This window comes from Delphinus delphis, chromosome 13, assembly GCF_949987515.2.
Source record: "Delphinus delphis chromosome 13, mDelDel1.2, whole genome shotgun sequence".
NCBI lineage: Eukaryota > Metazoa > Chordata > Mammalia > Artiodactyla > Delphinidae > Delphinus > Delphinus delphis.
Window position 1 is genome coordinate 22,402,377 of NC_082695.1, and position 12,460 is coordinate 22,414,836.

At 46.1% G+C, this 12,460-nt stretch overlaps 1 protein-coding gene across 3 annotated transcripts in view; it reads left to right on the forward strand.

Annotated features, from left to right (window-relative positions):
- NF2 (NF2, moesin-ezrin-radixin like (MERLIN) tumor suppressor) overlaps positions 1-12,460 on the forward strand; it is a 78,962-nt gene that overhangs the window by 19,163 nt on the left and 47,339 nt on the right. For all 3 annotated transcript variants that reach the window (XM_060028311.1, XM_060028310.1, XM_060028312.1), the window contains exons 2-4: positions 6,530-6,655; positions 8,599-8,721; positions 10,689-10,772. In XM_060028311.1, the coding sequence (XP_059884294.1) occupies positions 6,530-6,655; positions 8,599-8,721; positions 10,689-10,772 (333 nt within the window). The remainder of the gene's footprint in view (positions 1-6,529; positions 6,656-8,598; positions 8,722-10,688; positions 10,773-12,460) is intronic.

The following is a 12,460-nucleotide window of genomic DNA, read 5'->3' on the forward strand; positions in this document are numbered from 1 at the left end:
GGGATGTCACTTCTCTGCTAGCTTCTCCAGGTCTGAGTCTTCTCTGTAAAGCTGAAGTTTCTCTGGGGCTTCTGATTCTCAGGCATTTCACACATGGCAGCCACATTCGATTCTCTGCACGGCCCAGAGAAAGCAGTGCGAGAAATGCAATGCGAAGGCTGCCAAAGCCAAAAAAACAAGTGGTAGTTTTAGGGTTGTGAGTCTAAACCTGGCCTGTTGTAAGAAGATGTCTCAGACGTTATTCAAAATGCTTCCCTGGTTAATAGACCCTGATTGGTCCTGTAGGTTATTGGTGCCAGTTGCTTCCAACAACAGAAAAGTGCTGCATTCCAGCTACGTTCCTGCTGCAGAGCCTAAGTGCTTAGTGCTATTTCCTTAAAACATTTGAGGTTGATAAATGACAAGCACTTCACTCTGGGTAAAGCTCATAAATCCAGCCCCTACAAAAGATAACAAGCTGACAGCACTTAGTCCTGTTTATAAAGTTCATACACATCCATCTGTGATAGAGGCATGGGATGGATCTGGGAAATAACACCGCAGCCCGTTAAAGTAATGCAAGAACACAGCCACGATGCAAGACGCGCCGTGCACCCACACTCCCTGCCATTTGCCCTGAGCTTCAAGGGCATCTGGAGGCCGAGGCCCACAGAGCTGGAGCCCACATGCCATGGAGTCCGGCTCCTTCCTGCAAATCTCCTTTTTCCCTCCCTCCACCGCTCCTTTTCTGCCTGCAAGATGAGCCCCTGCCTCGTCGCCTCCCTCCCTTCACTGGGCTGAGCAGAGGCGGGGGTGAGGGGGTATGTGGAGCAGTGGAACACTTGCCCCAGGGCGGAAGAGATGAGTTCAGGTGAACATTTCATCAGCACCAGGGACTGTTCTCTTTTTGGCAATCTGTTCGGGAAAAATGACAAACCCTCCAAAAAGGCCTGCAAGTAGCATAAGTGCAAAGCCTGAATGGCTTATGTGCTAGCAGGTATCAGAAGAGAAAATGTTTTAATAAAAAAAGAAACACGAGACTCATCCCACTGGTCGTGGCTCCTTAGAGACGTGGCAGGTATTGTTCAGGGGGGCCTGGCCGCTCAGAGCAGGGACTGAACGACCCAGGCCCTGAGTGGCTGTGGTGGGTGCGAGCTGTCACACGCTTGGGGCTGAAGCCATGTACACAGTACCGCACTGAACATTCAGTACTGCAGATAGGACAGTCACGCTGCTTGTCAGATACCAGAAGAACGCAAAGAGCGTTCCTTCACTTGACAACAGCCTGGACCCAAGCGGCAGACATGCTGTTCCCTCCGGCTGGAGTGACCTCTCTTCCTTCAGCCCCTTCACCAGAGGACCAGCTGCTGCCTGGCTTTTGAGACCCAGCTCAGACAGCATCTCCCCAGGGAAGCCACTCACAGACCCCCAGGCCCGAGCTGCGTTCCCTCAGTCCTCTGTTCTGTGAGCATTTGCCAGGTTGCACTTTCCTTATCCGTTCACCTGTCTTCCTCATCAGCCGTGAATAGGGACAGCGTCTTGTCCCAGATTCATCATTCATCTCTGGGGCCAAGCGCAGTGACTAGGATGTAGTGGGTGCTCAATAAATGTTTGTCAAGTGAGTGATGGCTCGGTTAGCACGATGAGAATTGATGGTGCCCTTTCTGATCTGCCATCCATCATGTGTGGAGTGGAACACAACTGGAGGCTTTAAACGATGCCCCTTGAGAATATAAGAAGAGGCGGGGTTAGAATGAGTAATCACCACCTTTTATTGAGTATTTACTGTGGCACCTTCTTAGGCTTTTCAAATGTATCAGTGCACTTAATCCTGAGGTCAATCTGCTAAAACGGGTTCTGTTTATTATCCCTGTTGCAAAGCACAGGGAAGTTCAATAACTTGCCCAAGGTCACACAGCGGCAGCACTGAGATTCATACCGATGTTAGATAACCACTGTTTCTCTCTGCCTTTTAGACTGGTTCCTGGAAGGAATTAAGCCCTAATCTTCGGAAGCATCCATCTTATGTAATGATTTAGCTTCTCTCCTGTACATCTAGAATGGTACGAGTTATGTTCCATCCTAGGGAAAAAGGAGAAAACAGCCACTCAGACAGCTTTCTGTGGTTCACACGACAGGTCAGAGTTAGGAGACAAAGAATTGGTTTTATTTTTAATTTTTTTTGGCCATGCCATATGGCTTTCGGGATCTTAGTTCCCCAACCGTGCCCCCTGCAGTGGAAGCATGGAGTCCTAACCACTGGACTGCCAGAGAATTCCCAAGAATTGATTTTAGATGGTAGTTGAAAGTACAGCAAATGTTCCCCAGCCTCTGTTCTCCAGCCAAACTGAACTACAATACTGTCATTTCCTACAAGAACCATCTAGACCTCTAGACCTTCGCATATGCTCTTCCCTCTGCCTGTAACACACTTGCCTGCTCTCTCTTCCTTCCCCAAGGCTGGTCTTCACTTGGCTTCTCTTTCCCACCAGTTCAGATGCCATTGCCCACCTGTTCAAGAGAGAGGGTCCCTCCAGTCCCTGATGTCCCTGTTTTGGCACTGGGTGCTATAGTGCTGACCACCACACCCGGAGCTGATTTGTGTGTGGGGCGAGGGGAATGATTATCTGTTTCTGACAGGTTCACACCCTGGGCCTGTTGTCTTCTGTCCCCCATTTATCCCCTGCACCTCGGCTGGTGCTCGGACACAGCGTGTGTTCACTAAATGTTTGTCGAAGGAGTGGACGAATGGGGGTTCATTTTGCTTTACACTTTTGAGCCTCAGGTTTTGAAGTGGTCAAGTCTGTTCTGTCGCACAGCCATCGTTTGCCACGTCTTGTGTGTGCACACTCGGCGGGTGCTGTGGGGAGTAGAGAGATGACCGGCGTTGCTCTTGTTCTGAGGTGCCTACGATCTAGGGAGATGCTTAGGTGGTCACATCACCTTCCCACATCAGCACAGCGCAGTGGACCAGTGATAGAACTGGAGGTGGGTGTGCTCATGCTCTTGCGAGTCAGCAGCACCAAGGAAGGCCCATTGCAACCCAAGACCTCCCATCCTCAGGGTGTCCCAAGAACCACCAGGAGTAACTGTGACCGGTGGTTCCTGTTTGTGAAGAAGTGGAAACCCAAATTAGGAAGACTAAGCAAGCCTCATACATTTGGGGAAGGCATGTTGAAAAGTGCACCCTCATGTAGGTAACAACACATTGGAGGTTAGATTTAGCCCAAGAGAAAAACTTAATGACTAAAAACTAGAACACTTTATTTTGTAAATAGAGCTAAGACTTAAAATCAGGTGTATTTAGGACATCTCTACTTGGTTTCCTCAGGCACCCTATCTTGCTTTGTCTAGAACTTAATTACTCATCTGTTTCCCTCAAAACTTGCTGCTCCTGCTTCTCCTGTCTTCCATCCCTCCTCTACTGGAAACACCTGATGCTCAAGCCAGGAATTCAGATGTTTCTCTTGATGCTTTTCTAGTTCTCAGGCTTTCTCTCCTTCGCACTGCCTTCATCAAGGTGGGAGTTGGCCTCCCTTCTGCCCTGCTTGATTCCAGGCTCCTTTCCTCCAACCTGTTGTTAGTGCACATTCTAGAATGCAGGTCTGATCCCATCATTCCTCTGCCTCTGGGTATATGGAGAGTCCTGGTCCATCCCCACCAGGCCCACTGAGTTCAGGCTGTCTGTTTCACCTCTGCCAGATGACATGCAGTTCCCTGTAGAGATCATGACGTTTGTCTGTTTTTAGACTTATTTCCTTTTCTCCTTTAACTAATTCTCCCTTGTTCTTTAAAGCTTTTTCCAACCTGGGTCGTTACTTGAGTCTTCGGCAGGGAACATTCTTCCAGAATTTCACATCCTCAGTGTCTAATATTGCTGGGCACATAGGATGTGCTGTGTAATGCTTGCTGAAAGATTAGCTGAGAGGATGGGGAGTTCCCTGGTGGCCTAGCGGTTAGGATTCCAGGCTTTCACTGCTGTGGACAGTGTTCAATCCCTGGTCGGGGAACTGAGGTCCCACAGGCTTCGAGGTGCAGCCAAAAAAAGGATTAGATGAGAGGAAGCAGAGGCTTTAATTCACATTGAGCTGTAAAGGAGCAATAAATACCGGGCTCTTCTGAAAATGGGTTTTGTTTTAGGGTGGGAGAAGAGTGTTAAGATACCAGTTACTTACTGGAAAAGGTGGCTGGGGAGTGCTGGAGGAGAGCAAGATGAAAGGAACCCCACAGAGCAGAAAAAGAGGCGATCTGGGGGGTTGCCTACCTTAGACCACCAAGAAGAAGGCCAGTAGTCTGCTGTAGCAGGCTGCCAAAGAATGTTTCCTTATACAGAAAGGGGACAGGTCTACTGTGGGTAATTAATTACTTAGACTCATTTCCAATTTGACACCCTACAATTCTTAAAGTTGAAAATATAAGCCAGGCATTCTGAATCGGTGTGAAAAAATTTACCCTCTCTTCACTTTATTGCAAGCTCCACAGTAGCAAAGACATTGTCTCTGCATTCAACAGAGATAATTTTGCATTTTAGAAACAAGGAAGTAGAAAACTGCATTAATACGAGATTATGTTTGAGAATTTAAGCTCCCAAATCAGGAAATCCACTCACCATTTTCTTGGTAGCTCTCGTTTAGATGCACCACACACCCACTTGCAGACAGCCCCTCGTGCCAGAGCCCGCCCTGCGGTGGCCGTGAGTTATGGCGGATTGGGGATCATTACCTTGATCTTCTTGGCCCTTGGGTATTTCACTTCTCCAAGTTAATGTGTGCTCTTAAGTGTTACATTATCTTGTAGCAAAGTAGTCATTTATAATTTATATACTATGTACTGGCTTAAAATAGAAACAAGAGGATAATCAGCATCCTGAAGCTCCTAGTTTTCCAAAATAACATTTCTTCAGTGAAGTCCGCCCGTAGGAATTAAAACCTACCGTGAATTAAAAAACCCTTTGTCCCAGTGTCAGACTGGGACACAGGTGTGCCAACAAGCATTATTAAGCCTTACAAAAGGGGAAGATCATCTTTTTAAAATAAAACATTTTATTTTATTTTACTCAAAATAATTTCTAAAGAACTCAACCTTTGTAGTGTTGCAGGGGCCCCACTGAAGTCACAGAGAGGGGACGGGGGCAGGGCTAGAGCGTCTTTTGGAGAAGGACAAAAGCTAGTCCATATCTCCACCCTGCGTCTGCTGCAGTTTCGGTGTGCTTCCATCTAGGCTGCTTCTTTGCTCTTGGACTTTGAATATACACACGGAGAAGGATGGGCTTTCCTGTTGAGTTCCTCGTAGGGAACACGCCGTCCATTCACATATATTAAAAATAGAGGGCCTGCTTGAAAAATCCTCTAGAATCAGGTTTTAGCAAACACCAATCTGATTTTAGAGGTCTAACTTATTTTTTTTCCTTCTTGCTTTTATAAGAAGTCTCTGAACCCTGAACTTCCCCAGTTCCTTTTCATTGTGCATCTTCAGCGTGCCAGGACCTTGGGTGGAAATTTCTAATGAGAGCAGGAGAAGGACAGACGCCCCTGCAGTCAGGTGGTCTTCCTCTTCTGATGTCTGGTGACCTCGTATTTAAATCCACCATCTGTGCCCACCATCTCCGTGATGTGTCTTGTGCTCATCCCTGTACGCAGGTGTCCATTTGAATGTCCACCTGATACTTGGGGGCCACTGACTGGGGTCGAGGCCAGCAGCCGCTATGGGTGGCTGCATCACGGGTGGCAACATTTACTAAGCTCCTGGGTATTTTCTTCCCCTATTATGATATTGAACCTGCTTTTCTGGCCACAAGATTGAAGAGCTGAGAAATGGGCTTAGCAGCCATTGCTTCAGGTCCTTTTGAAAATGAGGCTACGGGATTAGCACACTACAGTATATTCCTGTCTGTTTGTCCCCTGGGTTTCGATACAAGAGTTTGGAGTTGCTGCATGTGGCTGTGGGTGGACACCTCCTCTTTGGCCTTGGTTACACATCATGATGGGGAGAGACCCGTGATTGGACTGGCTGGTCTCTAGTGGTTCTTTTTCCCCATGATTTGTGACGTCAGTTACAACTTCGTACCCTATGTTGCGTTTTAAAAAAAAATCAAGTAAAACTAGTCTTTACATTTTAAAAAGCTAGCCTTTTATTAAAGGGCAGAGTCATGATTAAAAAGAAAATCAACAAGAAAATCTTGAGGAAACGAATGTCTCTAGAAGCTAACCTTGGGTTAATGGGAGAAGCTTGACTCTTAAATGTGGACGTTATTTACCAGCTTTCCTAAATTGGCAGCTTTGGGCATATTAAGATCTGTAAGGAACTGTCCAAGGGAGGTATTGTGTATGCTTTGCAGTGATTAAGCCATTAAGCTCTAATTATTATTTTCCCACTCATGGTTTTGTGTAGGAAGGTTTACAATTATTTAGGAATTCTGTGCTCCTCAGCCATCTTAGCGTCATCCCCACCTTTCAGAACCTGAGGTCGGGGGAGCAGAGAAAAGGTTTTCCTGCGAGCAGATTACCACTTGGGCTCAGCTGTCTTCCCCTGTTGGTTTGTTCCCTTGCAGATGAAGTGGAAGGGGAAGGACCTGTTTGACTTGGTGTGCCGGACCCTGGGGCTTCGGGAAACCTGGTTCTTTGGCCTGCAGTATACAATCAAGGACACCGTGGCCTGGCTCAAGATGGACAAGAAGGTGGGCCCAGACCCTGATGACACCAGTGGGGCTGGCATGAGCTCTAGATTTCCCCTGAGCATGTGTCTAGCTTATTGCTCATCATGGGGCATTATGGGTACACAGCAGAGAGAGGGGCGGGTTGCGGAGGAAGTTATACGGGACAGGATGCGGGCCTAGGGAGACCCCGCCCCTGTTCCTCACCGGCTACCCCGGGGCCTGCAGAACCACCCAGGACTGACCAGCTGCCATCCCTGGCTTCTTCCTTCTTGTCACCGGGTGTCACCTGATTGCTTCAGGCTTAATGCCATTCTGTTGACTGAGCCATGAGTCAGGCTTCGTGGATAGAAATTACTATTGTATTATCGTTTTGGGTTTTTTTCCCACAATTTATGTCTTTGAAAGATTTTCTTGGGGCTCCTGTTCTTTAGGGAATGTTTTAGAGTATTTTTGAGAAACACCATGGCCCAACTCAATTTATTCATTAACATGATCTAAGGAATAAAGAGTGCCCTGGTTCCCGCGGTGAAGGAAGAATGTCTATTTTGTTCTCATGATATTCTGGGGCTTCTGAGGCCTGGTGTACAAGTCTGGACTCCCAGCAGTTCTAATGTGGCTTAGAAATGGATATTGCCTCGGGGAACTGCCCTCTGCGTGGGTTCTTATGTGCTCACAGAGACGCTGTCACCTACTTACCTGCCAACCTATCCATGGAGACGCTGAGAGCAGGGCCATATGTTTTAGTCAGTGACTCCTAAAAGACCCCTGAATCTCTGAGTAAGTCAGTGTCTCATTTTTACCCCCAGTTACCCCCTGCAATTGCCTACCTCATTCTATTATCTACTACTTTGCATGATAAACAGTGAAAGCCTCCCGTCTTCTACCAGTTTGACTCTAAACTCAGGCGTTCAAATTGTGTTTACATATGTACGCAGTAATCTGAATCTTCACGTTGGGGTCCCTGCTGGTTATAAATTTCACATGGTAATTCCCAACGATCATGAATGTCCAAGTGCTGCCATGCCAGCAAGAGCGTCCTAGATCAGGTTTATTTTGAATCTCTTGGGCACCACGACCAGGAATTTGGGCAGGAGCCTGGAGAGTTATCTACCAAAGACAGCAAAACCTTCAGTATCATTTTGTGACTCTCGGCAAAGTAAATTTGAAATCGTACCTGAGTGTTGGCCAAATGGATATTAGATTGGGGGCCTCAGGAGCCGTGGAGCCTGCTGCTCAAAGGAAATAAATTATGACACATGTTAATGGAGCCTTGTAGCCTGTCACATGGCATGTTTATGTCCTGAGATGAAATTCATTCTGGAGAGCAGATGGCCCAAGCTTTCCAGTGGGTGGATGAAATTGTTAGAATATTAAAGGCAGAGTGGTTTACTGGCTGTGCTCAAGTATTTCGTGGGGCATCTCTAGAGGTTCCTTGAAACAAAGGGTTGCCATGATGGACGTGTTTTACTTTTGTTGCTCAGTTAATGTTTAGATGCTTTCACAAATATTTAGTTCATCATCTCTAAGCTCCATTCCAGTATGGACCTAAATGTTGTAGGTAGTCAGCAAGACAAAAGAGTAAAGGAAGATTCCACTACTTGAGAAAATTAAAAAACCTTCAGCCTACCGTAAAGGATAGTGCCCAAGGCCTTTGAGTTATAAATTTCTAGTTTTTAGCTATCTCTGTGGCCTTGAAAACATTTGTGCCTGAATCATCTTAGCTCCACTCACCACTTGGGGATATTGATTAATTTGATTAATTCACCATGTGAAGTGAATGTTACCTCCTGTTATAGATGGCTTTGTGAATGCTTCAAACTGTAGAATCACAACCTTTGGGAAATGTGATAAATTTAGAAGGGAGAAAAATGTTTATACACTCCCTGCAGAAGGTCCTTTGATGGTGGCCTGGGAGGGAGAGGGGCGAAACTAGCTTGTTTTTCTTTTGCTCTGTAATTCCGCAGGTGCTGGATCATGACGTTTCAAAGGAAGAGCCAGTCACCTTTCACTTCCTGGCCAAATTTTATCCTGAGAATGCCGAGGAGGAGCTGGTTCAGGAGATCACGCAACATTTATTCTTCTTGCAGGTACCCCTTTTCATGCTACCCCCCTGATCTTGAGAGAACCGCCCCTAGGGGTAGCAGCAGAGGCAGCCTGGGCCAACCCCTCGGATTTGACCACAAATGCCTCCACATTGTGAAAATGTTCTCCCTCTGGAAAGCCAGTCCCTTTGGTTCTATAATGAAAAACAGTCTTCAGGACAGAACTGTACTTGAGTGATGATAATTGGCATCAAATGAAATTGCAAAAGTATGATGGTGAAAGAACACATACAAGTAGCTCCCTAACTAGAAACATCTCTGAAGATGGCTCCTCACTAACTTCGAAGTACTCAATAGTTGCCCAGGAAGTCTAAAAAGAGAGTCTTGCAAAGAGTAGTTCTTCCAGAAATTTAAAATCTGCTCTCATGAAGGCAGGACTTCAGAACTCCAGTGACACTTGGTAAATCCCACACACGTGGTACTTCAAACATCATGTTTCATGCCACTCTTTGTCTATATTGCCTTATTTTCCACCTATTCCCTCATTAGACTGTAAGCCCCTTTAAGGCAAGGCTCGTTGAGTGCACGGTGGGCACCCCGTAAGTAATTGTTCCACCGAATTGAAGAAATTAGGAGATCCATAATTATAGGTTCAAAGACAGCTAGTTGACCATCTAGAGGTGCAGCTAGGGGGACTGGTGTGAGGATGAGAACCTTGTCAGTTTTGCTTGTGTTCCTACTGCTCGCTCAGAGCACTTTCCGAGTTTCACGGTTAGTTATGGTGCTTGGCGCTGGAATGGCTGGTGTGTCCACCATCAGTGACGGAAAAGACCCTAGCAGGGCGTTAATTACATGATTGCCCAGACGTACACATATAGCCTGGCCTCCTATAATTAGTTTGAGCCTCAGATTATTGCATTAAGTAAATATTAAGTTAAATGTAATAACCCCCTCCAATAATTTCTCTTGCACAAAAAAGTTTGCCAAAAAAAGTGTGTGTGTTTGTATATCCCCTCTCCAATATTTTCATGTCAAAGGGAAGCCCGTTTAGTTTTTCTGTAGTGCAGCTTAAAACCGAAAGATTAGAAAGTTGCCCTGCTTTGAATGAAACCACAAAATGACCTCCTAGGCCCCAGAATGTCCTAGCCATATAGAGATGGCTTTCTTGTAAGCAGTGCCCATTCTCCATTTGACTTTGGCTTAATTTCCCCTCCTACTGAAATGTTGGAGCGCTTTCATGGCTGAGCAAGGCAAAATTTACTACTTTTATGAATCTGGTGACTGCTGACGTCTGTGAAAGAGAGCTGGCTTTCCCGTTGTGTTTATTTCAGCATGCCGTCACTTCAGGAGGCTGTCTTGCCTCTATGTCTGGAACATCACCCACCGTACCAGTCTAAGAAATTAAATGCAATGAGATATGTTAATTCAACATTATGGCTTAAGAATTATATTTCCCGGACCTCAAGTGGACTTAAAGGTTAATTGATCAAACTTTATTGCTTCCTTTTTCCTTAGAGCAGGCATATTGAAAGTGATGGGTTTTTTTCCTGCAGTCATAACTCAGTGGCCTCGCTGACTTTGGTCTTGTGTTAAGACTTAAAAGCAGACTCCATTTCCTCTGATTCTGCGTGTGCTCAGCTGGGGCCGAGGCTGCAATCACCACCAGAGCCGCTCCTGACATTTCCCGAGTTCACAGCTCTCCTCCGTCACAACCCAGATGTCAGTCTCTTTTTTTAACTATGAAGATTGTTTTTCCTCTTTGGCATTTGATCACGAACAGAAGAGATTAAGGGTTTTTTTCTGTGTAGCCATCTTACCAATAACTTCTCGGGGACCGAGCTCCCAACCTGTCGGCAGCGGTAAAAAGAAAAAATCGTTCCCTTTGTCAGAAAATCATTAGCAGGCTGGGTTGACAGGCCTCATTAGAACACGCTGCAGTGTCTTGCTGTGACCAGCCTGCACGGCTCCTGTCCACACACACGGTATCATGTCTCCTCTGTTGCCCCTTTCAGGTAAAGAAGCAGATTTTAGATGAAAAGATCTACTGCCCTCCCGAGGCTTCTGTGCTCCTGGCTTCTTATGCCGTCCAGGCCAAGGTAGGCTCAAAGAAGAAAAATGCATTCTTCCTGGGCATTAATGCATGTCACAGGATCACACTAGTCATCTGTTTCTTTGGATCTTCTAGGCTTCAGAGACTTTCCCCAGAAAGTGGGATGCTGTGGCACTTGTGGACTTGGGGGACCACTCTCACTGTTCCACTGCTGTATCATCTTGTGATAGTGTCTGTGTGTGTATAAACGATAAGTGTACAGCTTGATGAATTATCTGTGTAATCTCACTGTGCACACATGGTTAATTATATTCACCCGGCCAACCTCTCTTTTTATTAACTAGGAAGAATGAGGTTATCGTCTCCAGTTTTGGTCAAACATGGCCTTGGGGTCAGAAAGGCCCAGGTCCTCATTGCAAACTCATCTTCTGAGGACCAGCGGCCCTATGCCTCGGGACCATGTCACACCTTGGGGACTGTCCTGCTTCATCCACCTGGATGGACGTGCTGGCTGTGCTTACGGTCGGGTACTGCAGGCGGCTCTCGGCCCCACCAAGCCCAGCTGAGCTGTCTGGTGACCTGAGAGTCTTTCACAGAGAAATCGCTGCAGACTGGGAGTGGTGGGAGAGGGAGACCACTGGTCTTGTGCTTCTGTCCTCTCTGTTTTTATAAGATGCGCTACAGGGTCTGCCCAGGGTGCTTCATGCCCGTCAGATTTCCGACTTCAATCACATGCCACTTTCTCCTGATCCCTCTGCTTATTACCTTTCACTGCAGCATAAGATGACCTCAGAATTGGGACACCTGGGTTACTTTTGTGATTTTGCATAATCTTTTCAGTTATTATTTTCCTTTTTAGTTAGAGGTATCCATAAAGCCATTTCCCTGAAATTTTAGAGAAATTAATAAGACCCTCAACGTCTTAGCCCACTTTTTGGGGTAGCTTAAGATAATCTCAAAACTGGCCTGTCATTTGGAGGAGAAAAGGGTCTGTATGTGCTCGTCACACTAACAGAAGCATCAGGGTCATTTGATGACTCGTCTAATATTTGCTGAGTATTCACTGGCCTGAGGGGAGGTTGTTGACTCTGTCACTGATACAGACACAAGGTGAGTATCTGCCCTCAGTGATTTGCCCAAGGTCATTTGGGCAATCTTGGGTAAAGCTAAGGGCAGAATTCATGGCTTTGGGATTGCATTTTGTGCCTCCCCTATTCCATTATCCTGACAAATGAGTAATTGAGAAAACAGAAAAATGGGCCTTGATTCAACTAAAACATATGCTTCCTTTTATGCTTTGATTAAGAATATTAATAACAGGAAAAATGTGTCCTTTCAATCAGTATCGCCCTGACAGTGATGAAGCAGTTGTCACTTTCATTAAATCTGAGCACTTCCTGGCCCGGAACTGAGCTTCTCTCTAGCACGCCTTCTCCCCGGCTGAGAGGAGGCCCAGGTTCTCAAAGATACTACCTCTCTCTGAAGGGGTAGCCTTTAGTCTCAAAGGCTACATTTTCTTTGCATAAATTTTGGGCCACAAATTCAAAGGCCACCTGTAGAAAAAAAATAACTTTTCAGGGAACCAGCAGATGTTTGCTTAAACAGATTTCACTGTAGGAAAGCCCTCCTAATTTGGATCCTGCTAATTTAGAGATGAAAGTGATTCACAGACAGCATATGGGGTTCATATGGAGGAGCGTGCTTTAACTGTTTTTCCCGGTGTAAATTGTCAGG